This window comes from Anomalospiza imberbis, chromosome 25 (genome assembly GCF_031753505.1).
Source record: "Anomalospiza imberbis isolate Cuckoo-Finch-1a 21T00152 chromosome 25, ASM3175350v1, whole genome shotgun sequence".
Lineage (NCBI taxonomy): Eukaryota > Metazoa > Chordata > Aves > Passeriformes > Viduidae > Anomalospiza > Anomalospiza imberbis.
Window position 1 is genome coordinate 2,630,953 of NC_089705.1, and position 26,890 is coordinate 2,657,842.

General features: G+C 42.6%; 1 protein-coding gene across 3 annotated transcripts; it reads left to right on the plus strand.

Annotated features, from left to right (window-relative positions):
- The first annotated feature begins 5,156 nt into the window (after positions 1 to 5,156).
- HNRNPR (heterogeneous nuclear ribonucleoprotein R) lies at positions 5,157 to 25,268 on the plus strand. 3 transcript variants are annotated; one of them, XM_068172689.1, is made up of 11 exons: positions 5,157 to 5,310; positions 11,444 to 11,609; positions 13,876 to 13,994; positions 14,418 to 14,525; positions 15,079 to 15,192; positions 17,236 to 17,412; positions 19,309 to 19,444; positions 20,513 to 20,718; positions 21,422 to 21,571; positions 23,658 to 23,779; positions 23,975 to 25,268. In XM_068172689.1, the coding sequence occupies exons 1-11, from the start codon at positions 5,236 to 5,238 to the stop codon at positions 24,585 to 24,587; spliced, it is 1,986 nt and encodes a 661-aa protein (XP_068028790.1). In that variant the 5' UTR covers positions 5,157 to 5,235; the 3' UTR covers positions 24,588 to 25,268. The 3 variants fall into 3 exon arrangements, with proteins under 3 accessions (XP_068028790.1, XP_068028789.1, XP_068028791.1); XM_068172688.1 differs by having other exon boundaries at positions 5,162 to 5,310; positions 11,441 to 11,609; XM_068172690.1 differs by lacking the exon at positions 11,444 to 11,609 and having other exon boundaries at positions 5,218 to 5,310.
- Positions 25,269 to 26,890: the final 1,622 nt, after the last annotated feature.

Sequence of the window (26,890 nt, forward strand, 5' to 3'; positions counted from 1 at the left end):
AAAGCTGCCTGTGGTACAGTCACTGAAGGGTGGCAGCGACTGTTGAACGGGGTGGGTCCGTGCCTGGAGCTGCCCTGTCTGAAAGTGCAGGAGGCAAATGCTGCCTTTGATGTTGAAAGTGGTTTACAAGGGTGTGACTGGCAGGCTGAAGGTGTCCCAGTTTCTCCTGTGTTCCCTGATACATCCCCAGCCAGCTGCTCCCTTTGGGCTGTGCTCACCTGGGGAATAGTGCAGGTAGTGGCACATGTCTGCAAAGTGACACCACTGTCACTCTGATGCCCTTAAACACTGTTCTTCAATGAAGATGTCCCCCATGTGATCAGCCCTGGAAGAGAGGCTAACGAGTGTCCTTGCCTGGCCATGCTCAGTCTGTGGTGTGGTGAGTTCTGCCAATGCTGTGCACAAAGCTTCGCTGTGGGCTTTGTTCCTTTTAGTTGGGGCTAATTAACAAATTATGAGCACCCTCCCCACCTCTCTGAACTTGGTGAGATGAACTGAGTAATGAAAAGCAATATACTATTGGGTTTGGGTTGTAACTATTTAATAATCCATTTTTTTTACCTTTTTCAGAATGTTTTTCCAGGGTTGCCTTCTCCAAAAGCTGCAGAGTCAGTAGTGAGAAGTTTGGCTTTACCAGCTTCAGTGGACTGTGGAGAGCTGACATAAATATTAGGACAACTCTGTATTCAGAAGGGAACAGATGAGGGTTTAAATTCACATCTCTGCGTTTTATTCTGCATTTTGGTGCACTAACCATGTAAACCCAGCCACAGAGCCTCTGCCCAAGCACCAGTAAAGGAGGGGATTTGCTGTGAGACTGGGAATGCAGTGATTTGGACCTTTGTGATCTGCTGTGCCACAGAGAGGTGTTAAAAACACTCTGAATTGCCTCAGGGCTGCGGTGTGCAAGTCAGTACCTTGCTACACCACAGAGCTTTCTTGCCCACCAGCAAATGAGGTGAACATTTGAATGACTTGCAGCAAGCAGCCTGGGTTCACTCACCACTTCAGGGCCTGTGGATGGAGAGATGCCAGCTACAGACTGTTTGCTGCAGGATTCCAGAGCAGGAATGCTGGGGAGTAAAACAAGATTATACCTCAGACCTGGGTGATGGCTGGGGAGTTAAAAAGGCACAAGTTGTCAAGAGACCTTTCCAGGATTCCCCCCCAGTCTGTGCAACCTGGAAGACAGGGCTTAGTTGTCTTTTGGAAAGCTACAAACTTCTGCCATCTGTTTCCAGGGAATTCTGGCTCAGAGCAACCAAAAGCCAAAGCTGATGTTTGAAACTGGTAAGGCTGCAAGGATAGTGCTGAACTCGGCTCACGGGTCACCGAGGGACTAACTGTTCTGGGTTTCCTCAGTCACTCTGGGATGGCTGATGGCATGACTAGTCCCCTGCTTTGTCCCACAGGCACAGGGGTACACAAAGGAAAGGGATTCTTCTCTCTTCTCTGCCAGAACTGGTGCATCTTGGTTATTTGCTAGTTCTTCAGGGTTGGATTGACCCTATTCACAACACCCTGACTTCCCATAGCCACCTACAGTGCAGCTCCATTAAGAGTTTCACTTCTTGGAGCAGATGCTTATCCTTCTTTAACACCAGATCCTCTCTCTGTACTGTGCTTCTAAAGATCACAGCCCAACACTGCTTGGCCACTGCAGGAGAAGGAAAAGTGCAATTTGTTTTCAGCTAAAACTGAGCTGGTGATTTTTGCTGCAGCAAACAGAAGCTATTTCCCAAGTTGCTCGGTTTGTGCTGCATCCTACACAAATGTGATGGAAATTGCCAAGAATCCTTGGCTCAGGGGTGGGGGAAAAAATGAAAGGAAAGGAATGTGAGATCCAAGATCTTTAGCAAGCTGGTTTTAGTGCAAGGCACCCAGGTAGCCCAGTCTGGTCCCTTTGGGCCTTTTTGTCACATTCAACCTCCCCACTCCAGAGCAGATAAAGGGAATGAGGCAGGAAAAAGACAAAACACACGTGTGTGCTTTCCTAAAAATAAAATACACTGGCTGTGTGAGGTAAAATTAACATATGTGCACAGGGTAATAACGGTAGCATGGCCTCTGTGGGCAGAAATTTTTCTGAGCGTTTCCCTGTTGTAGAGGTGGTGGAACACACTGGGGGTGCTCAGAAAGTTCCTTATTGATTAATAAAGCTTGAAGATTTTTAAGACAGACCTCTCCCTGAAAGCCTGGGATTTAGCAAACATGTAAGAGCTGCACCCAGAGCTCCAGAGAACAAGATATTTACTGGAGGTGGGCACATCTGTAACATATTATCCGTAATATGCTGCACTAATGATTGGTCAGGATAAGAAATCTAGAGCATTAGGAAATGTCATGTTCCATATATAAGTTAACAGCTCACCTACAAATTACAGCAGATTCAACTCTGTCATCTTGCTGTTGATTTGGAACACACAGGAATTTCAGCCCAGTGTGGAAGAGAAGTGACAGACTGATGGGAACACGCTGAGCTCCAGCAACCTCTGGCCACTGAACACAGGAAAATGCCAACAAGTTGCAGAGTAAATACATAGAGCTGTGGAAAAGCTGGATCCCTTCACTTCCTTTGCTCTGTCCCCACACGGGCCTGAAGGAGCAGAGCAGGGCAGCCTCCTTGCTAGAGGCAGGCTCTCCCTCTGCATGGTCGGGGCATCCTCCCCTCCCAGCTCTCAGCAGCTGAGATTAACCCTCTCCTTGGTTCCAAGATGATTTTTGTTTTGTCTTGGCCCAGGAGTAAATCAGATCTTGCACGTTCCTGTTCAGCTCCAATCACAGAGAGCTGTAACTAGTCTCATTCTCCAATTTCCTAGCAAAAATTAAAATTGAGAAATCGATCAAAATTTTAAATTTCATCATCTCAGAGCATCTAGGGCCTCCTCTCAGGCACTGCTCGCTGTCTGGCACTAACCAAATACCTGCAGGCTATAGCTTCTTCCTGGCTGGAGGTGTCAGATCATTTTGGGCCGAGGCTGTAGTGTGTAACATGAGACCAAAGAACAAAGCAGTGCAAAGCACACAGAACCTAGGGTGGGAGTTGCTAGAGATATTCTGGAAATTATTCTCAAGATACATCTTGCTCATTAGCCTCATCATGTTCAGTTGCCAGCTGACAGGACATATGTTGTTATACTTCATAATTAATTCCTAGATACTATATTATAAAAAATTTACGAGCTTTACAGGACATTTATTAAGCACCAATAAAGATGCTCAGCTCCCTCAATTCCTCTCAATATTTGTATTGTGAGAACTCCTTTAACCCATCATTCTTAACCACCAGAAAAAAACCACTGCAGTGAACTGGGATGGACAAGGCAATGAATGATTACCCCTCCTTCCATCTCTCCACCACAGTAGACCCAACACCCAGCACTGAAGAGCTGGCTCTACTGCCAAATCTCAAGAGGGAAGTCAGAGGCAGTGCCAATTCTACAAGAGAAGCAGCACATCTGTCACCAGACAGGTTCAGCAAGACAGACTGAACACCTCCAGAATCTGCACAACCTTGCCTCCAGCTCCTAGCTCGGAAACATTGGACATCATACACCCCTTTTCCACAAGCCCCACATTACCAGTGGTGGGATATCACAAATACGTGATTCACCACACAGCTACACGCCATCTTCAGGAGAGTAATTCTGGGTGAAGGTAGTGGAAGAGCCTTCTCTGAGAGTACATGAGCCGCTACTTTTGTTCACCAGGCTCCACGATGCACAGTTGACACGACCGTAGTAACACGTGCAGGTTCTCTGGGTTTAGTTTGACACAGCACTCTGGGACTCAGCCTGGCCAACCCAGCACACATTGACTTTCACGTTATGCAACAGCATGGCAAGCACGTGAAGCCAGCCCAACACCATCGGTGCCAGCAGGCTGATTTCTTCCTCACTTATCTATTTATTGTGTCCACCCGGCGCTCATCGAGAGCCTGATCGAGAAAATCTGGTGAGCAGGCAAGTAAGACTTAATCACCGGTTAATTACAGATTAGCAGCTGCAGAGCCCCGCATGCCAGTATCCTGAGATGAGCCTGCCCCAGCTCCCGCAGCCGCGTGGCTTCTCCTCCTTGCCTCGGGCCTGGAGGGCATCGCGGCCAGACCCGGCCCGGGGGCTCACACAAGGCACGGCTCGCAGACAGCGAGAGGCCCCAGGGGCGGACAGGGCCGGCCCGGGGTCCCGGGCGCTCCGCGGGGAGCGGGGGCAGCCCCGGGCCGGGGTCCCGGGCGCTCCGCGGGGAGCGGGGCCGGCCCCGGGCCGGGGTCCCGGGCGCTCCGCGGGGAGCGGGGGCAGCCCCGGCCCAGGCTCCCGGGCGCTCCGCGGGGAGCGGGGCCGGCCCCGGGCCGGGGTCCCGGGCGCTCCGCGGGGAGCGGGGGCAGCCCCGGCCCAGGCTCCCGGGCGCTCCGCGGGGAGCGGGGCCGGCCCCGGGCCGGGGTCCCGGGCGCTCCGCGGGGAGCGGGCCCGGGGGCAGCCCCGGGCCGGGGTCCTGGGCGCTCCGCGGGGAGCGGGGCCGGCCCCGGGCCGGGGTCCCGGGCGCTCCGCGGGGAGCGGGGGCCAGCCCCGGGCCGGGGTCCCGGGCGCTCCGCGGGGAGCGGGGGCCAGCCCCGGGCCGGGGTCCCGGGCGCTCCGCGGGGAGCGGGGGCCAGCCCCGGGCCGGGGTCCCGGGCGCTCCGCGGGGAGCGGGGCCGGCCCCGGGCCGGGGCCCCGGGCGCTCCGCGGGGAGCGGGGGCAGCCCCAGGCCGGGGTCCCGGGCGCTCCGCGGGGAGCGGGCCCGGGAGCGGCCCCGGGCCGGGGTCCCGGGCGCTCCGCGGGGAGCGGGCCCGGGAGCGGCCCCGGGCTGGGGTCCCGGGCGCTCCGCGGGGAGCGGGCCCGGGAGCGGGCCCGGGGGCAGCCCCGGCGTCGCCCCCTCAGCACAGGCCCCGCCCCCGCGCGCGGGGCGGAGCCGGGCGCAGCGGCCCCGCGCGCTCCCTTTGTTCGGGCCGCGGGAGGCGCTGCCCCTTTAAATGCCCCCAGTCCGGCCCTACCGGCGCGCCGGGTGGAAGGCGCCCCGCGATTGGTTACAGCGCCTCCCTCTCATTGGCCGCCGGGAGGAATGGCGCGTCCCGCCTCTCGCACCTCATTGGCTCCGCCGGCTGCCCGTCCGGAGCGCGGGCTCCTGAGTGGGCGAAGCAGCGGTCCCTGGAAACAGTTCCGGGAAACCCCGCGTGCTGCCGGGGTCGCGCCGCCGTCCATGAGGAGAAGGAGGAGCGCGCGCCATTTGCCGTCGCTGCTTGGGCCCGAGCTGCGCCGCGCCGGCCCCGCTCCGGTGAGTGCCGGGGCCGCCCCGCGGGGCAGGGGCGCTCCGCGGCCGCGCCGAACCCTCCTGCGTGGGCCCCGCGAGGGGACGGGCAGCGCGGGCTGCGGGCAGGCCCGGCGCGGGCGGGGACGGGCCCGGGGCGCTGTGGCGCGGCGGAGCGGAGGGGGGCGGGGGCCATGGCGGGGCTGCTCTGCGGGCAAAGCGGGCGGGCGCGGGCGCGGGAGCGGCGCCGGGGAGGGGCCGGAGGCGGGCCCGGCGGGTGGGGGTGGGGGGCGGCCGGCCCGCTCCGCCCAGCCGTGCGGATCAGGGTTGCATGTGACGGGCGGCCGCGACGCGCCTCTCCCGGGGCTGTGGGTCGCGTCGGGTCCCTGCTCGGTCCCTCCGGGCTCTAAGCCGCAGCAGCCCCGGCTGTTGCGGTTGTGCCCGGTCCGCTCTGTCCGCGGGCGCAGAAGAACGCTCTCGGTGGCGAAAGCTCGCTGTCGCAGCGCGCCCTTAGAGCTTGGGGAGCGCATGATGTGCTAGAGCCGGGAGGGACAGCTGCACCCACCCGCAGCGCTCGGCTCCGCGCTTCCTGCTAACACTGAGGCAACAACGCTTTCGAGCACTTAAAGGGAATCTAGCCAAAATCTTGTTGTTCAGACGTTGTTTTTCTTAAATTAACTTCTGTCAAAAGCCTTTACTGAATCTTGAAAAGTTTTGTTTGAATGCATCATTGTTGCCTATACTTTAAAAATAAGACTTTATTTACTCGGTCTGAGCAGCCTTGTTACCTGTCAGTATTTGAACATGCTACTTAAGTACATAAGCTGTGCTGGATTACTCTTTTTGAAACAGTTTGTTGGCTTCCCTTTCCCATGTTTATGGCTCTGAAGGATCCCACCGGCACTTCGTGCTGCAAAGGACATTAATGCTCATGAAGCTGGCGCTTCGGTTTTTTGATTGGTTGGGTTGTTTTTTTTTTCCTTTGAGACTACACTTCAGCACAGTTTTTTGGTTTTGTTTTTTACTTGTAAAAGTAATCTAACGAATTTTGCATCTCACAGTGTAAGGTTTTTGTAACCTATGCAAAATCTAGTGTTTGCGAACGAGTAGTGTCTGCTTGAAAATTTTGCACCCTTGAAATTGTATTTCCCACAAGCATTACATGTCCTTATCTCTCAGTTTTTCTGTCTAAGTGAACACTGTTGAAATAATACTCGAGTCTCCTGCTGACACTCAAGTTCCTAGTTGAGTCAAAAATCCCAGTATTCCCTGCTTTGTTAGACAGACATCTGCAAAATTCCTTGAGGATAAATTCTTTAGAACAAAGCTCATTTCTGTTGAAGTGTTGCTTGGAGCTGGAGTACCAGGAGTGTTGTTTAGTACAACTCAGACAACCAGATGAGCTGTGAATAGCCAGCTCCAGAGAGAAATGAGCATGGGCAGACTTTATGGCTTAGGTTAGCAAAACAGAGGAGCTGTTGGTGCTGTCAGTGTTTTTTAAAGGCACTGATGGGGCACGGTGCTAACTTGCTGTGCTAAAGTCATCTCCCAGTCATAGTTGTGTGGGTACTCAAGCAGAGTTTGTTTCTCTGTGGGCTGTGCTGGTCCCTTGCTTAGCATCATACTGGAAGTTCTCAGATTTTTCCGAGGGGCTGTGGAGTGAGCAAGGCTGAGCTGGAGAGGTGAGGGTGCCAGCTGTATTTTGGCTTACAGGTAATGAGAAATCCTGGCTACTGTGTAAAGGTCTTCAGGCTGTGATGATGTCAAAATAAGGTTTCATGTAATTCATCCCAAGAAACACCTAACATATCATAATTAAACTATTAAAATGTGCTTTCTGTGATCGAATAAGCTAAGGTATAAAAGAAATGGCTATAATGCCTTTATGTAGAGAATAAAGGGCCCACCCTTTTGTACATGCCTTTGTGTACAGAAATGTTTCTGAACAAGTGAGGTTTTAATAAAACCCCACTTCAGATTTTAAATGTGAATTCTTATTTCCCCCCCACTTGTATGTTTATCTTCCTTGCTTGACAAGAACCTTCTTGAAGTGTAAGGCATAACTATAAAGAGTACATTTGTTTCCTTGTGGTCAATTAAAACAACAAAACCAAACAAATGTCCCCCAAACTTCCTTCAGTGTTATTTTTAACATGATTTAACTTAACTGCTTATCACAGTTAATATATTGGTTAGGAGTAGCAGCATAAGCAAGTGGAATGGCACTGGTGCAGAGTTTTTATCTATGCATTGGTTGGCTTCCTGTGCACCTGAGCTAAACAAGTTCCGTTCCTGCATGAAACTAAGCTTTCAGCAGCAAAACCAGTATTGATGTATAATCACTGAAGTTCATTATGGTCATTTTTGACATTGTCCTTTTGCCAGAAATTTTCTGTTCCTTCTCAATTAAGCTGTTCCTAAGCATGTTTTGAGTTAACTAGACTGAATTTATAATTAATTGGATGGAGTTATACTTAGATAGTCTGTAGGTGGCAACCTCTGTTAGAGGCATGGTATAAGATAAAGGAAATAGTAACATCATGGCTGTTTATCCAGTGATTGTCAGATTAAAGCTGTGATCAGGTATCTCTTCTCAAGATGCCATACGCTGTGAGGCCCAAACCTCTGTTAATTTTTTGTTTTCCAGAAAAATAACTAATTGAGCCATTTTAAGTTATGAAACACTGGAAGCACCTGTAATTTTAACTTCCTACTTGTCATACCAGAGCTTAAAAAAGGGGCTAGTAACTTTGTAAATAACTCTCGAGATGCAGGAATTTTGGATGAAAGTTAGTGAACAGCTAAAAACACGCTTTTTATCATGAAGTATTTACAGTCTTCAGCAAAGCATTGTTTGCAACAACAGTGTGAAACTTGAAACAAGACCCCTCCCGGTATGCAGTTAGGAGGTGTGAGGGTAGGCAACATCTTGGGCACAAGTGAGAAATCTCCTTGCCTATGTAAAATTGCCCCCAATGTCTATTCATAACTTCTGCTCATTTGGTTTTGTGTACACTGTTCTAAATTAATCCATTTCTGCATGTTTTAAAAGCAAATACATATCCCACATGTACTTATATACGTAATCCTTTACTTATAATCCACCCTTGAAGTCTTTCTGATTCAACCAGTCTCCCTCTTTTCTAGATATTTTAATATTTAATGCAGATGAAAAACTGAGTGTATGCGGGTGCTCCTCTGCATGGCCTGGTCTGTCATAGGCTGAGTCACATGGACACACTGCGCATGCAAACAGAGATAGCACTCCTCTTTAACATGCTTTTAATATCTTTTAGAGCAGAATGAAAATGTTAAAGTAATCGTTGTGTGTTTTACTTACTAGATAAAATTGAGTTTAAAATATTTTTCTTGTTAACTACGACTAACTGATGTTACCTAGAGGAAGAGCTAAACAGTCTTTTTCAGCTATGACTTTCACCCACATATCTCTGCTGAACTCAGAGGGAAGATTCAGTGTTTTAAGAGATGCAATTTTGCTTGTTGGTGATTGTTGTGGAAGAAAAATCAATTTAATCTGTGATTTCAGGCCAAGCTTGCCAAGCCATTAGGGGATCTATTGCTAGATCTGTGAAAAGAAATACATGTCTTCTGGATGCTCTTAGTACCTGAAAATTCTGGTAGCTGTGTCACTTCAGAATTTTCTACAGTGTATTTCTTTAGGAAAGCATTTTAAATGAAGTTTGTGTAACAGGAAATAGCTAAAATTTGAACCCAAACTGAACATGCATTGCATTTGACTTTAGTTCTTTATGAACTAAATCTTAAGCAAAAACAAACAATACAGCTAGTGAATTACAAAGCTGAGTATTAATTTAAATTGCCTAAAAGCCTACTTTAAAAAGCCTTTGAGCTGTGGTGCTGTGCAGTAATCTGATTCTTAGGGATAAGATATTGCTCTGCTGGTACATGCTTGTGGTGAAGGCTGATATCTTTTTGTGCTGCAAATCTTGCCTGTCAGAAGTTTGAATCACTGTACTCCAGAGGAAGTGTTTCTACCTGGGCACAGCATAGCTTGTCAACCTTTTGTGCACTTACAGGCAACACTGAAAAAAGTGTTAAACTTTTGGTTATGTGACACTTGGAAGCTACTCTGGGTTATCAAAAAATTGTCCTGAGTGTCACCATAAGCCCTTGTAGTTCAGAAGGTCACAGTAATTGCTTCAAGTAAATTTTCTGTATTTGTATGTTGCTGTAGCCTCTCAGTTCACTGTGGTTTGATTTGGGTTTTTTTTTTTCTGTGTATAGAGAAGACAGTATATGTGTAATTAAATTATTTTATGAGGCAGTAGGAAGGTGAACACAAAGATGCCCTCCTCTTTATATCTTTATTGTGTCTCAGCTTGTGAGTTTTTGAAAAGAGGGGTTGAGAATGGTACTGTACCCAAAGCATTTCCGGTGTAATTAAACCCCCGTCTGCCCTGCACTGTTTCAAATTTGAAATCTTGCCGAGGCTGTCTAGCGAGCAGACATGTAGCTGAGTTTTGCTTTCTGTGATGTTCATAACCTACAGAAAATTGATGTTCACTAGTGGTTTTGATAGCTAATACCTGTAAGGACAGGTAAGCATTATTGTAGCTTCAGGTAGCATTTTTTTTTCTTCTGTAATTAGGCTATAGTTGCTTTTAAGTAAACTGAATTGTTTAGAAAGTAATTTTTCTTTGTCAAGTAGCAGAATGTGTGTGTGTGTATATATATATGCCATGTAGCTATGGAAAACTTCCTTTCTTTTCCACACTAATGGCTTAAAGAAGTGGCATCTGACAGAAACAGTGTGAGGCTGCTTTATGTCTCTAAAATTGCCCTTCAAGATAAGACAGCTTTAGTAAAATCATTACTGTCTGAAGAAAAATGATTTGGTTTTTTCCTTCCCTTGCTCTAGCTTGCAGATCTTCATAGGATATCTTCCAACCAGTTCATGAGCTGTAGTCTGGAAAGATTGGGTGTTCAAGGGACTGTTAGAGGTGTGCTTATGCTTGGAGACTTGTTTTGCAGCTTAGTAAATAGCTTGAGGCCTCAGCATTTTTTAAAAAACCTGTTCTTGAATCATCTTCATACCTGTATTCCAGTACTTAATTGCATTGCTCCAGCCATGCTGCATTGTCTACCTGGTTATCATTTCGCTGCTGCTCATCAACTTCTGCCCTATCATTTAAAGCCTGAGGCTTGTTTCATTTCTGAACCTAACAGCTGATCATCCTTATGTTCTCCGCCGGGTAGTTGAATTGTCTCTCGTCAGCCTTTTTATTTGAAAGCACTGAATATCAGCTGGCTGGCTAATTGGGAAATTGAAACAGTCTTTAATGAATTGGGCAAAGCCCACTGGAATTGTCTGAGAAGATAGATGTGCATTTTTCAGTGCACGTACTTGGAATCAGTTTGTTAATTCTGAAAGCAAGTACTTTTGCTAATATAAAGAAATGAAGATGCTGCAGTCATGCCTTCCTTTTAAACCAATAAGGTATATATATTATTGAAATAGTAGCTGTGATTTGTACAGCTCCTATTTGAGGGAAACTGAAAGCATGGAAACTGTTGCGTTGCAGCCTCAAATGACAATGTCCATCAAAGTACAATTTTTCTCTTTCTGTCCTTGAGTTCTGACAGCGTCGTGAGAAAGCGTGTGGCTAGTCTTGTGCAGCATGTTGGGTTTGAAGGAAGACATGGCAACAAGCCAAGCAAGTGGAAAAAAGTATTAACATTTTTATACCTTAAGCTACCCTGCAGGGTTACGTGTTCACTACATTTTAAACGATTGTTTTAAAAGTAGGGGATTGGGAAATGGAAATAGCACTAGATCTTCTGAGTCTTTGCTGAAGGATGTTACTGCCGTGTCCCCATACATTCTAGCTGCTATGGTAACCAGTTAATGACAATCAGTAGATGGAGTTTAGACATTGTTATGTACATGAAGTACATTTTTTAAAAGTTATGTAAATTCTTCCATGTACATTTTCCACAGTATTAAGGGTTGTACTTTCTTTTGAAACTTAGACCAGCTGCATCCAAAAAGTATTAAATAAAACTTGATACAGGTGATTTTGCAGCATGTATACAAATTAGTTTAGATAAATCATGCATTGTCCTACAAACTAGTTATTTCTGGCTTATTGTAATATAGCTCCTGAATTTTTTCCAGCAGCATAATAAAATGGCTAATCAGGTGAATGGTAATGCGGTACAGTTAAAAGAAGAGGAAGAACCAATGGATACTTCCAGTGTAACTCACACAGAACACTACAAGACACTGATAGAGGCAGGCCTCCCACAGAAGGTGGCAGAGAGACTTGATGAAATATTTCAGACAGGTATAATATGCATTTCTTGTTTCTGATTGGTTATGAAAGTGAGGGCATACCATTTTCAAATTTTTATAGATTAAGATTTAAAAATTCATTGTTTTTGATCTGTGTAGCTCTGAATGTTTTGCTACTTTGATTTCCCTAAAGGCAAATTGGGTTTGACATTGACTTGACACATCCTTGGAGTTGTATGTGATATCTTAGTTGCTTTAGGGTACAGAGCACTAGATTCTTAGACAACAAATGAAGATGTATGTTTCCACATACTAAACTGTACATTTTTTTTTTCTTCAGTCCAAATCATCATTTTGCTTTTATGTTTCTACTGTCACTGTCACAGTGATCTAAAACACTCAAAGGCTGGATAGGTGACTTAGTGAGGGAGCAACTAGCTTGTCTTGCCTGGGACTACATTTGAATTGAGTCTGCCTGTGGATTTTTTGTTCTCTCTAGTTCTGAGTGGACAGTTTAATCCATGTTGGTTATTACACTGAAATGTTCAGCCTGACACTAACAAAGTTGAGGACTAAGCTATCTAGCAACTCGAGTAATACCTTGCTGGTAGCAAGTGGTCTCTGCAACTTCTAAAGAGGTTTCTTCATATACAGAGGTTTTCCTATTTTGTTTTTATAACCACCCTATTTTATCTTATAGACAGAGGCTTTCTTTTCCTTTTTAGAGTGTGTTCTGTGAACAGATTTACAAGAAGCAGTAGAACTGCTCTATGTGCTTATCTTGAATGCCTGGGTGGCAAAATGACAGTTTTTGTTGAAAAGAGTTAAAATTACACTGATCAAGTGAAGACAGTTCAAAACCAATACCTTATCAATCCTCAGTGTGAAACTGGCTCATGTGGGTGATGTCTTTTGGAAGTCATTCACAGTGAGCTTTCTTCAAGCCTTTATCAGCTTTTATTGGCTATAGAGATGCACTTTCCAACTGTGGGTCATGATGACGTGCACTTGATGGTCTGAGAGAAGGTGTAAATAAATACATGGGCAGAGGAACTCGTGGGGTTCTAACATGTGTTGCAGTTAGGTTGTGTTGTAAGGAGTTTAAAAGCTTTTTAGCTCAGAACCTGACTACCAAGTATAATTCCACTGCATGAATAACCTGAAAACATTTATTTACACTTCATTAATGCCACTGAAGATGTTTGCATTGTGGAGGGGTTTGTCAGTGAAGCAAACTACTTTAGACATTTGACCCAAATTTGGGGTTGAATTTAGTGATTTTTTTATCTGCTGAAGTCTTCTATGAAAGATACAGGTGCCTTCCAATATGCAGGATCACTTCTGAAATGTAGTCCTTGGGCTTGGCACTACTGTGCATTTTCCAAATCAAGTAGCAGTGAAATAATTGTGTCTTTTGGAGATCAAGCTGTTGCAGAGTGTGTGGAGTTTTAGTATTTGTCCTGAATTTCGATGTATGATTTTAAAAGTGTAAATCTCAGTCTATATGTCTAACTCCACAACTGATGCAAGTGCATTACAAAAGGAAAAAAAAACAAACCTTGTAAAGGTCCTTAAAAAGAAAATGCTTCAGAACTGGTCCAGTGTTTCTTGGGGGAGTCTGTACCTGTAAAATTAACATTAGCTATTTTGGGTACATAGCAGGGCTCAAAATAATACCTTTTTGAATTCTGGCTCTTGAAACTTCATAGAGCAACAAAATGAGTTTAAAAAACCCCAGACACTGTTTAAGATACACATGAAGTCCACTGACTCCTGCTTTTTTGAAGCTGGAGGAAAGAGTAAACAAATAATTTTTGCTTCCTAATATTTTGTGGGGTAGAGCTTCCTAGGTATTTGATCATCAGTTGGGTAGCTCCTTTTTCCCATGCAATAGGATACTTGTAATGTTCACCTGTCAGTTTACTCTAGAACAGCTTAACTCAAGAGAAGGAAGTGTGGAACTTAAAATGAGGGATAAAAAACCAAAATTCAAATTACTAAAAGAGAGCCAGAGTTCATTGTTTCAGACCCTGGTGTGTAATACTGCTTTTATGCAGCAGATTGCATTCCTGAATGCTAGAAAGCTGTTACACATGGGATATAATCTTGCACGTCAGTTAGTACTTAGGTATATACATTTTAATTTAACTTTTTCATTGTACTCATATTCTTTCATATACTTGTGTAGGAATATGTAATTAAATGTATAATTCTGTTGCTATGGAATTTAACTTTTTGGCTTTAAAAGCAAATTGCATAGTTCTTAGTTTGTATGAAATTCAATAGAAATCTGTAACTTCTTTATCTTTAACTTTTAGGCTTGGTAGCTTATGTCGATCTTGATGAAAGAGCAATTGATGCTCTTAGGGAATTTAATGAAGAAGGAGCCCTCTCTGTATTACAGCAATTTAAAGAAAGTGACCTGTCGCATGTACAGGTAAGGTGAGAGCCCCAGGAGTGTGAGCACATAAGTATAAATAGTGTTTTGGCACCACTGGCAGGAGAGTTGTAACTTAGAAATTCACTGATGTTGCTGTATTATATTTCAAACCCAAACAACAAGTCTGCTAAAAAATGCCTTAAATGTGTAGGTATTTGAGCACAATGCAAAACCTCCCAGATAATAAAAATATGCGTGCAATTGAGAAAATAGGTTAAAATGCTGTTTGGAATCTGATGACTTTTTTCAATCTGACAAGTTTGTTCAATTAATTTTTGTATTTTCCCGAAGGATTCTTTTGACATTTGATTTATTTCATTGACTTGAAGTAGTGACTTCATGGTATGGAGTGTAAGAGTCAGTGGATTCCCAGGGCTTGTCATACACACAATTGAATTATTTTGTAAATTGTATCTACAGAACAAAAGTGCATTTTTATGTGGAGTTATGAAGACCTACAGGCAAAGAGAGAAACAAGGCAGCAAAGTACAGGAATCAACGAAGGGACCAGATGAAGCAAAGATTAAGGTAACACTTAGAGATACTGGTTATTCTGTACTAGCTGATTATTACCTGTACATAGACTGAATATGAACTCAAAAAGCATCAATACCACCTGGATAAGTGTATTCACACTAGGCTTTAAAGAAGTGCATGCATGCTAGAGATTCCATAGAGAAGGGCTGTTGGAAACGCAGCTCTTTCTGATCACACAGTTGCCAAAATTTAAGCTCTGTAAAAACACTGATATCTGTTTAAGTGTTGTTTCAGTTGTCCAGTGTTCTGCACTTCTTGGGGTACTACATATAAAATGGAAAATAAGGGAAAAGGCAAACAAGTTCTTTCCAGCACCTTGTACTACAAGACAAATGCTGCTGCTTATGATAGCTTTTTAAACCCACAAAACAACAGGGGTTTTTGTAGGTTCTATCTCTTCATCTATACCTTATCAAGTGTGGAAAGGAGCAGATAAAGTATTGCTTATCTTGGAATGCTTTTTTTGTTCTGTATATTTTAACCCACTGCTCTCTCTCCTGTAAGTAGTCTGACTTTTTTTTTTCTTTTTCTTTTTTTTTCCCAGGCTTTGCTAGAGCGGACTGGTTACACTTTGGATGTAACTACAGGACAGAGGAAATATGGGGGTCCTCCTCCAGATACTGTGTATTCTGGTGTTCAGCCAGGCATTGGAACAGAGGTTGGTATATACAGACTAATCTGATAATTGCTTTGTATACTTATGCAAACTCATAAATAGGAAATACTTGAAAATAAACCATATTGCAAGTTCAATGTTGTAGAGGAAAATAATCTTCTTTGTGTGCCTTAATCAGTCTTTCTTACTCCTCAGTATTCTGCAAAAGACAGGAAGATAGATTAAAGTGGAGAAAAAAGAGGTGGAATATACTAAAAAAACTGGGGTTTTTTTCCTTCCAAAGGACTAAGTTTAGTCTGTAAGCAATTATTTGGAAATTTAAGGTTATGACTGACCCTGTGCATTTTCCTAGAAAGCTGTGAGCAAACTTAGGTTTGGTTATGAAAATGCTTGAACTGTGTATTTCTTCACTTAGCTATTCTTCAAGGTTTTAGCCCCTAGGAGGTTATTTTGTAATACATGCTCAACACTTTAAATACTCTGTCACGCTGCTGCATGTCTGATACGGGAGTTCTTTCAGAGATTTTTCTATAAACCACCAGACTAGATTTGAGAAAACGTTCAGTTTCTAAGCTTAATGTCTTTCAGTTTATAGATAAGTTTTCCATTCTCTGAGATGCTGAAGCTCTTGTGTTTATTGTCAAGAAGATGTCAAGAAGTATCACAGTAAGGATTATTTCTGAAGGGAAGGTTCATATTCCATGAAGGAAAATTAATTTAGTGGTGGTGATAAATAATTACAATGAGTCCTTGTACTGAACGATAAATGATGTGTATAACTTCTCAAACTCTTCTTAGGTCTGTATGCTCTATGCTAATCGAGGTTTTGTCTTTAAAAGCTGCAAATGAGTTAGAATTAAGTGTTCTAGAAGTAATGACAATGTAAATATCTATCTAGAGGAATACCTTAAGCTTTCTAGGGAGATGGTGGGGAAAACCTTTTGGCTCTGCCATTAAACTTTCACTTAGTGTGATGAATCATTTCCTTTCTTTTCTCCCCAGTAAGTAATGTTCAGTCAACATTCTCACTGAACTGAGAAGGGGCTAAGCTCTTAAGAAATATTCTGGAAACTGAATTTCAGGAATATCTGTATAATATCTGTATAACATGAAGCATCTAGAGGTTCTACCTTATTCCATGTTTTGCAAGTTAGTCATATTCTCCTCATGAGTTTGTTATACTGGTGCTTATTATGGGCATGTGAGTTACAAAATTCTGCTATGCCTTCAGTGTGAGATACAATTATGACAAGGCCTTACTGAGAAGGAAAACGTTGACTCATGGCTTTTTTTTCCTACAAAAAATATTTGAAGTTAAAATAAATTTATTTTTATCTTAATGGGTGTTTGGAACGTTTTGTTTGTATTAACAAGGAAGAGGTTTTGAGACTTTGGAGGAGAGCTGCAGTGATTAAACAGCTGGAGGGATCTTTCTAGGGAGACCTCAGCTAAAGATATTAACTCCTTAACAAAACTTAACCCAAGTTAATTGTAAGGAACAAAACCACAAGAACTCACAGGTTTGCTTAAGTAAATATTAAACATTTGGTTGGTGGAAGCTGAAACAAATGCAGACGAGAAACAAGACTATATATTGAAAGTGGAAAACGTGCATCACGCAGTTAAAAGGAAATTATGATTATTAAATTATTTTTCCATCTCTGTAGCTTTCCAAGGAAGAGTAATTTACAGAGTGATTTGAAAATACTGCCAGAGCAAGGAAGTGCTTGGGCTGCTCTAACTTATGATACCCAACTAGATAGTCTGTAAGGTCTTAGTTTTTAACTGCCAAAATGAAAACCAGGTAAGAACCATTTATCTCTTCAGCAGGGGGAATTCACAGCCTCTTCAATATAAAGAATAATCACAGGTTTTCTGTGTGTAAAACCTCATACAAATGGCAGGAGGATTAGAACACTTGGGACATACAATAACATCAGCTGCTGTCAAGGCTGCACTGGTGACTGCAATGATTCTACTCTGCTGTTTTTTCTGCGTTGTTCTTCCTTTCCCAGGAATTTCCAAGTGTTATAAAGAAGCTTGTATTTCTGAAGCTTGTATTTCATGTGTCCTCTTCTTTTTTAGGTTTTTGTTGGTAAAATTCCCCGAGACCTTTATGAAGATGAATTGGTACCGCTCTTTGAGAAAGCTGGTCCAATTTGGGATCTGCGTCTCATGATGGATCCTCTTTCTGGTCAAAACAGAGGTTATGCTTTCATTACCTTTTGTAGTAAAGATGCAGCGCAAGAAGCAGTCAAACTGGTGAGTTAACTTTCTTCCAGACAGGTCAAGACAAAGTAAACAGCAAACATGTTGGTGGTAATTTCTTAAGTAATGAAGTCTTTAAAGCATCCACTGACAGACTCAGAATCTTACTTTCTTAAAAATTGCCTCCTGATTTCATTAGTAAGTGCAGATACTTAGAAGACTGTTATCTGCTGTACCTCACTGTGGCTGATCAGAGTACTTAGGTGATTGTTAGGAGCCTTCTTGATTCCAGCTAGAAATACATTTTTTTGAGCTTCAGTGTGTTTTAAGTTTCATCGCCCTTTCTATTGTAAAGAGCTAATTGGAGATGCCTTGTTTAGCTGCTGCTGCCATGGGGAGGTCTCTGACTTAGTTCCTTTGGTTGTTTCCAGTGGCCTTCTGTTCTTTCCAGTCATGCTTGGAAGCTGACATGCATGCACCTGGACAACTTGGGAAAGAGCACAGAGCAGTAGGGAGTTAGAGGGAGAGACAGCAGTCTGACTGGGGCCTTGCTTCCGCCTGCGTGGGAGAAGTAGAATTAGGCAGATTGGGGGGTATCTCCCAAGATTCTGAATTTGGCTGTGAAATACTGTGTATACTTTGAACCAAAACAGGTGAAATGCCTAATGTCAATTCCCTTAGTGGAATTCAGCTCATCCTGAATGAGGGATGAAGAAGATGGGTAAAATCTGAGCACCTTAGTTAAGCTGGTGGGGGCAGGGAAACCTGAAACCTGGAGAAACTTAAAAGCAGTTAAAACCACGTGGGCCTTCTCCTTGTGTGGGCAAGGCACCAGTGGGAATGGGATTGATTGTAAGCAAAATGGCTTCGCTTAAGATACAATGTGAAAAACAGATTCAGGTGAATAAGTTCATGGCACCAGAACAAAAAGTTTTTACTCTGTTAGGAATCACTTTAGTATGTGAAATTCTGAAGTGCTTTTGTCATCCTTGAAGTGATATTGTTTGATAGTCTCTGGTACCTTAACATTTTTCTAGAGTATGAAGAAGGTTCCTGAAGGTGTTGCTGTCATTTTTAGGGCTTATGTCGCAGCTAGATTTAGAATGGCTAAAAACCTGCTTGTAAAGAACTGCATGAGATTTTCAGAAGCTGGCTGATGATGAAGCATCCATCCTCCTTGCTGTGTTTGAAAATCCTGACTAAAACAAAGACACAAAGACCATGTCTGTCTTGATTTTTTTTTTTTTTTTGAAAGGCTGAATTCTTGTACCTTTAAAGGCCTTTTGGGAGTCTTTGTTTTCACAGTAATCCAGCTGTGGGTACTGGCATGAATCAGTGGACTAGATTTTTTATTAATGGAATTTTTAAACCTTGACAGTAAAATTTTTAATCCCATCATATATAAAGTCAAAAAAATGCTTGCTGTTGTGGGCAGTGTAGAAGCCAGGTCACAGACTGATTTAGACTGTTGAATGTCTTGGCAAACCTTCTCAGTGTTCAAAGCTATCCAAGGAAAGAGGAAAAACTCCCAGTATCTTTAATGCCATGTATTTGCTTACTGATAACAGCAGCAGCAGTTGACTGACAGCAGAGGAAGAAGTAACCAGTTACTAGAAAGATCTTTCAAGTCTGAGATAAACAGTAGGTGAATAAATTTATGCAATGCAATCTGTATTTGGTCCCATGTTGTTGCTGTTACTGCAGGTTTTTTTGTAGCCTTCCATTCAACAAGACTTCTGAAGTCTGTGGCGCTCTTCTTCTAAGCTTGGCACTCTTCCCAAGTGAATGTTGACACAAAACCAGCTGTTCTAGGAATTCTCTTGCAATGCCAATTCAATATGCTATGTATAAAAGTAGTAGATGATGAAGAAAATACCTGATTTTATGACTTGAGGATATTTTTATGGGTAGTATTGTGGATAAAGCAAGTCAATGGCTTTGTTTTTTCAGTGTGACAACTATGAAATCCGTCCTGGAAAGCACCTTGGAGTATGCATCTCCGTGGCAAACAACAGATTGTTTGTTGGGTCAATTCCAAAAAACAAAACTAAGGAAAACATATTGGAAGAGTTTGGTAAAGTCACAGGTAAGACTTCATGAGTCCCATAACACCCTTTAATCTCTGTTTTGTAGGTCTAGTTGTTTGACCAGTGTGTTCAGGTATCATTTAAACTATTTTCAAGTTGGATTCCAAGTTTGATTTTGTTAGAAATTTTGTATATGTACTTATCTTAAGGTGGAGTGTAAAGGGACTCGTGTTTGTTTTAGTGCTTGTTAAATGAATGATGTAACTTTACAATTAGAGACGGAAACAGCTCGAATGAACTCAAAACCCAGCACACATGAACTCTGAAGAAAATGAAGATTCCAATTCTGTTACCTGTTTTAGCTTTCTGTTGAAGGCTCTGTATTTGTTACTGGATCTACAGGAGGTTCTGCTGTCAACATGAAGAAGTTTTTTGGGGAGCCTGAAGCAAATGTATTCCTGACTAGTGAAGGGGAGGAGGAGCACTAAATTGGTTTAGAGGGAATTACTAGAGAAAAAGTTAATAACAGACTAATTTTTTTGTCCCAGTTTTTCAGCATTCTCAGTATGTGCAGCAAGTAGGAAAAAGAGAAGTCAGCTCATCAGTGGAAGGGTGCTTCTGCCTTAGATAAGAGATTGAGTCACTTGCTCTTGTTCCTGTAGGAGAGCTTTAACCTCCTGCTTCTTTTTTAGGATTGCTATTTATAAGTACTTCAGGGAAGTGGTGAAAACAGAAGGTGAATATTCATTTAGTTCTCTCTCTGCTTTTTGGAGAGATGTGGAAGATGTTCCTTCTAGGTTCTGCAGGAGGCAGGGGAGAGGTCATGTGTTAGTGCTGGCTGCCTTTCAAAGATGTAAAAATGATTTTAAAAGTATAGAAAACTTCAACTGTGTGAAGTGCTGAGGTTGGTGTTTTGCAGAGCCTATTCTGTGGAATTTCAATTGCTAGGTGACATATTTCTGGGTAAACTGGATTGATATCTGCTGTTTGTTTTGCTTTTCTTGTGCTCCCACCCCTTTCAGGTGTAAAATTTGAATTCACTACAAAACGTGAGTGAAGGCATTTTAGGGTAGACTCTAGATTTTTACTTTTCTTTTGAAGCTCAGTACTAAAGATATGTTTTTCAGAGGGTTTGGTGGATGTAATTTTGTATCATCAACCTGATGATAAAAAGAAGAATCGAGGATTCTGCTTCTTGGAATATGAGGATCACAAGTCAGCAGCACAAGCTCGCCGACGCCTGATGAGCGGGAAAGTAAAAGTCTGGGGAAATGTTGTTACAGTGGAATGGGCTGATCCAGTAGAGGAGCCTGATCCAGAAGTCATGGCAAAGGTCAGTGAAGACTTCACTGGATGCTGTTGGGCTTTGGGCGGAATTTCTTTACGCCATAGCGATGGATATTTGTTCCAGCTGAGCAAGGCTAGTTGTGAGGCACAAAAAGCAATTAGAGGGCATTTTCACAGTAAGCTGTGCAAATGGTGTGGTCTGAGCACTGCAGATGAGTTACCATTGGAAGATGTTGGAAACGTGCTGTTACTAACTGCTGTTAACATCTAAACTAGTCCTGTGCAGGGTTATCCTGCTGGATTGACACGTCAGGCTGTGCATTTTCTGCTTTAGCTGTAATCAATACCAGGTAGGTATTGTGTAAAACTATCTTCCAGAGTGAGATAAAGGTGAAGTTCAGCGTGGGGAATGATGTGCACTTTATTCCCAGTGTTTTGTGGTAACTCCTTGCTGTCCTTGAGGTCTGTTAATCAAATTTTGCTGGGATTTGTGGCATCCCAGACGCAGAAAATCAAAGCTGAATATTCTTCTGGTTATGGAAGGGAACTGTGGAAGGAGAGAAGTTGTAGAAACTTCATACAGGTAACTACAAGGCACTATTCTTTTTTCTCCCAACAGATTGAGAATTAGTAAAGTTACCCAACTTTCATAATACAACAAAAAAGGGAATAATATCTTACTAGTTGATTGTTTCCTTTGAGATTTGACTTTTAAAGATTACAGCTTTTTTCTCATTTTTTTTCATCAGGTAAAAGTTTTATTTGTAAGAAACTTGGCCACTACTGTGACAGAAGAAATTCTTGAGAAATCCTTTTCTGAATTTGGAAAGCTGGAAAGAGTAAAGAAGTTGAAGGATTATGCGTTTGTTCATTTTGAGGACAGAGGTGCAGCAGTGAAGGTAGGTTAATTATTTTTTCCTAGTTAAGTTGGTGAGAGCACTTTATTTTTTATGAATGGTTTTAAGAAATTTCTATACAGTAAATACCTTGATAAGACAAAACGTAGAGCCCATTTAATAAGGTTCCCATTGTGAGAATTTTAATGCTAATAATTTTGTTCCTATGATTTCAGTAGCTAGGAGGATGTGAAACTTGAAAGGACAAAACTGTAGCAAGTTAACAAGTAGACTGGAAAAGAGGTGTAGAGCAATGCAGGAGAGTCTAGAGAAGAGGAAAAAAAAAGATCAACCTAGACAATTTTTCTGAGGAAACACTGGCAGAAGGTATCAGTTGTCTCTCAAAGACCCCTATTTAACGGCTGTGTGTTGTTTTGGAGTGACAAAAGTATCAAATAGAAATTGGGAGGTAATTAAAAATTGCTTTGTGAAGGACAGGAGAGTGGTGTTGGCAACTCTTTAAGCATTACCTGTTTTTAACTCTGTGTGCACCCCAGGTTTCTTCTCAATAATTTGTTAAATATTGAAGATCATTATCGTAAGCTTCAGAGTTCTCTTCCTTCGTGTCCGTGAGCTGTTGAGAAGGTCATTAATATCTGCTGTCTGTGCTTCAGTATCTTGAATTCTGTAGAAGTTACTCCATCTGTTTTTTAAATCCATGGTTCACGCAGGGAAGAAGTAGAGTAGGAAGTGTTTTTTGCATTTGTGAGTCTTGAAGCAGATATATTGCATGTGGTCTATGTGGCTACACGGAAAAGTCAAAGGCTCCATACTTGATCTTCTTGTTAATGATTTTACAGTCATTTAATTGCTTAGGTTTTTACTACACACAAGATTAGGTTTTAGAATACTCTTAAGTATGGCTTTAAGATGAATATCACTTGTACTTAAAGAGGTTGAGGTTGGTTTGGATAGGTTTAGACCATGTCTGAGGGAGGAGAAGAAATTGTTGAAACGAGGGGTAAGCCAGCAACCTTTCTGGATGTGGTTTTCTGTAGTATGTCTGTAAACACTCTCCAGCCCCTTCCCGGTACAATTACCTGCTAAATGCTCTGTTAGATTTCAGCAACTGGAAACTTGCAGCAGCTGAGAAAAAGACAGATCAAATGCATCACTTACTCATCTCAAGCTAGAAACTACCACATCTGGCCCGTGTGACTGCTTCATGGCCACTAAATTTGCTTATGAACTTTGTGAGATATTTTTGTGTATGGACGTGTTTTGGCTTTCAATGAAGTCATGGTATTTATGTGTGGAATGCATGGAACTGGATCATTGACTCTAGCATGTACTGATTTTCAGCAGTAATAATGTGCAAATAAATTGCCACAATTTCTAATGCTTTTGAGGCATGTAGGTGTACAGACAGAAAGTCTTTATTAATGCAAATTTTAATACCCAAAAAAGTTCAATGCAAAGCAGCTAATTCCAGGTGAGGAATTGGGGGGACTAGTCCTAATTGTACTTTGTGTATTAAGTTCTCTTTGTGGGTGCATTTGATAGTAAAAAATTGCACATTAATTTTCTGGAGGATTCAGGGCTTGCTTGATGAGATCACCAAGTTTCAGTAATCTTTGGTTTTTTCTCCTCAAGTATGTGTCCTCAGAACTACTTGATTTGCTCAGTCACTTGACTCACATTCAGCTACCTGGGAACCCCAAACGTAATAATTCTTTCTCTTGTATGCACGTGTTCTACCAGGCTCATAAGTGCAGTGAGTGTTTTATGTCAGTGTGAGCAGTGAAAACTTGTTTATTTCTGAAAGGTTTCTAGGAGATGCAGGAACATAAAAACTGATAGTGCTATGTCTGACCTTTTAAAAATAATTCTTAATATGTTTTAATCGTCTTTTTTTTTGTCTTATGATATAAAGAGCATATTTTAAAAAAAATACTGCTTCCCTGTAACTGGTGAATAAAGTGGGACTTGGAAAAGTGATGTGTAACATTTTGTTTATGTAGCACAAAAGCAAAGCACATGGCACAGCTCAGGCTGGAGCAGCCCAGCTGTCTGGTTTCTTGCAGTAAGTTTCAGTTCCCTTTTGAATGGAAAAAAATTTTTAGTTATTTTTCTTTTAATTTTTGTACAGGCTATGAATGAAATGAATGGGAAAGAGATAGAAGGGGAAGAAATTGAAATAGTATTAGCAAAGCCACCGGATAAGAAAAGGAAAGAACGTCAGGCTGCCAGACAGGCCTCCCGGAGCACTGCGTGAGTGTCACCCTCGCACCGTGGTAACGCTGCAGAGTGGAGTTGTGCTGTGGAACAGGGGCTGGTCTAGAAAAACCTGAATGGCTTGACTTAATTTTCTCCACGTTGCGTATTGTTAATCAACAGTGGCGGATGTATACTGTATTTTGGGTTGCTTTTGGAGAGAAATAATTCTGTGCTTCTTTTTCTTACTAGGTATGAAGACTATTATTACTACCCTCCGCCTCGCATGCCACCTCCTATTAGAGGCCGAGGCCGTGGAGGAAGAGGTGGATATGGCTATCCCCCAGATTACTATGGCTATGAAGATTATTACGATGATTACTATGGCTATGACTATCATGACTACCGTGGTGGCTATGAAGATCCCTATTACGGCTATGATGATGGCTATGCTATAAGAGGAAGAGGAGGAGGAGGAAGGGGTGGGAGAGGTGCCCCTCCACCACCTAGGGGGCGGGGAGCACCACCACCAAGAGGTAGAGCTGGCTACTCACAGAGGGGGGCACCCATGGGACCGCCGAGAGGAGCCAGGGGGGGGAGAGGGGGCCCTGCGCAGCAGCAGAGAGGACGTGGTGCTCGTGGAGCCAGGGGCAACCGTGGGGGCAACGTAGGAGGCAAGAGAAAGGCAGATGGGTACAACCAGCCTGATTCCAAGCGCCGTCAGACCAACAACCAGCAGAATTGGGGCTCCCAACCCATCGCTCAGCAGCCGCTCCAGCAAGGTGGTGACTATGCCGGTAACTATGGTTACAATAATGACAACCAGGAATTTTATCAGGATACTTATGGGCAGCAGTGGAAGTAGACAAGTGAGGAGGGATTGAGAATATTGGAAACATAGAATTGGCTATAGCGCTACATCTTTCCAAAAAAAAAAAAAAATTGGCTTAACGTTTCATCCTTCAGTAGCGATTGGCTGCCATTTGTATTGGGCTGAAGAATCACTCTATTGTGTATATACTCGAGTCTCTTAGTTTTCTTTTTTCATAAACGCACTTGGACATTACTGGGCTTGCAGAATTCCTGAACTCCTTATGGGGTTTCAGTGCTTTTATCATTTTAGGCTTCACTTTAGCAGTTTAAAAGCAGGAATGGCACACTGTTCAATCATGATTTTGCAGAACCTCTGGTTTTGGACAGTTTATTCCTTTTTTTTTTTTTTTTTTGGATTTGGGATAGACTACATAGGAGTATGCTGTACATAAAAGTAAAAGCTAGTGCTTTGTCTTAGTAGTTTTAAGAAATTACAACAAATTAAGTTTTCTTGTATTGAAAATAACATGATTGTATGTTTTGCATTCCTAGAAGTAGGATAACTGTGTTTTTAAATTGTTATAACTTCACACCTTTTTGAAAATCTGCCCTACAAAATTTGTTTGGCTTAAAACGTCAAAGCCGTGGCAATTTGTTCCTTGATGTGATTGTATTTCCAATTTCTTGTTCATGTAAGATTTCAATAAAACTCAAAAATCTATTCAAAACATTACCTATTTCAAATTCAATTGTGTCCTAAAACATTATTTCATTGGTAATTCTTGTGAAAAATATTGTTTTCAAAGTATAACTGCCTATGTGAGTGATCAAATTCGTGCAAAATTTCCTGTGCTTTCCAACATGTAGCACTGTGGACATCAGACTGAAAACTAGGAGAAATTACAGACAGCCCAAAAGGCACTCACTGTTTAATTGCTGTTCAATAATTTATCAGCATCTAATTTTGAAACTTTTTTTTTCGTATTTAAAAGTGTTGAATTGTATCCAAGCATTCACAGAGATCTAATTTAAATCTAGTCTTCTAATGTAATGTGGAGAAGGAAGCAGATCCTACAATGGTGTTAATTTTGTTCCTTTGGTGATGTCCTGTGGAGTCCCTGTGGAGGCTGTTCTGGTAGGATCCAGCCTTATTGTATAATTGAGCGTACAAGCACACAGGGAAATTATTTTGATCTGAAGCATCTTAGTCTAATCTCAAATAATATTTGACTAGGAATGAGAATTACAACTTGGGTGCTGTGGCACACTAATTTAATTTCTTGCTACGGATAACACGAACATACTCTCCAGATTCTGCTTATTTCTATCTTGACATTTTAATTTGATGTTCTGCCATGATGAACAATTTGCCTTAGAATTCTCCTGCCTTAAAATAAAGGCTGTTAAAAAGTTAAAGACTTTATCTTTTGAGGGCATTGCTAGCTACATTATATTATGTGTTGCTTTGACCCTTGTCTTGGACATTCCCAGATGTCAATTTTAACTGGCAAATCATGACATTACTCTTGTGTTGCATCTAAGCCATTCTGTACCCCAATGAAGAACATTTGCTTCTCAAGAAATGAGAGAAACAAACGGATTTATACTTTCTCTAAAGAAAACTATTGCCGGGCCTCTAAATATCCAAATCCAATACATTGCTCATACTTGATTTACAGCATTCCAAACACAGACTATTGAGGAAGTTAAACTTCAGTGGTCATACTCCTCCCTTTGTCTTCTATTCCTGTCTGGTGTCTCAAGTGTGTTATGTCAGAAAATACCCAGTAAGATGAGCCTCCCCACACTGCTATGGATCTGGAATGGGATTGCAGGGTTTGAGTTGTGACCTGAATCGAAGATGTCTATCTGCTTCTCAGAAATGGGTTTGCCCATGTCAGGCTCTTCCAATTAATAGAATTGGTTATAAGTAGCTTAAAAGTGCTTTTTAAAAAATCAATATCTAGTATGGTGGGGTTTGGGTTTTTTTTTTTCCCCACTTCATAAAGTTAATGGGGCCAAATCATGTCCTCTCTATTTCTTACCTGAGCAGTAACCTCAGAGGGCTGTTGCCTGAGTGTACACTTCAGGCTTTTGCTTGTGATAAGGATGTGGTTTGTAATTCTGTTCTAACACCAAGTTTTGCTGCCCTGTCTGTATGACTACAGCTCTTGTAGTGCTGAGCAGAACCCTGTAGTCCCAATAGGTATTGGCTTTTCAGTACTCATTGTAAAGGGGATCTAGTACAAGCAGCTTAATTGGAATCATGTTTCGAGTCCTCTCCATCTTGGAAGAAGGTAGTGTTCCCATATTGCACATGTTAGCCTAGGAGAGGTGAGGTGCTAGTAAATGCTG

What these genes read in the sequence shown, in the direction of transcription:
- HNRNPR (XM_068172688.1), top strand. Translation starts at nt 5,236, where the DNA reads ATGAGGAGAAGGAGGAGCGCGCGCCATTTGCCGTCGCTGCTTGGGCCC. An exon ending in TGATGAAATATTTCAGACAG is followed by an intron (nt 11,610 to 13,875) that starts GTATAATATGCA and finishes TTTAACTTTTAG; the next exon opens with GCTTGGTAGCTTATGTCGAT. An exon ending in AGAGTTTGGTAAAGTCACAG is followed by an intron (nt 19,445 to 20,512) that starts GTAAGACTTCAT and finishes TATGTTTTTCAG; the next exon opens with AGGGTTTGGTGGATGTAATT.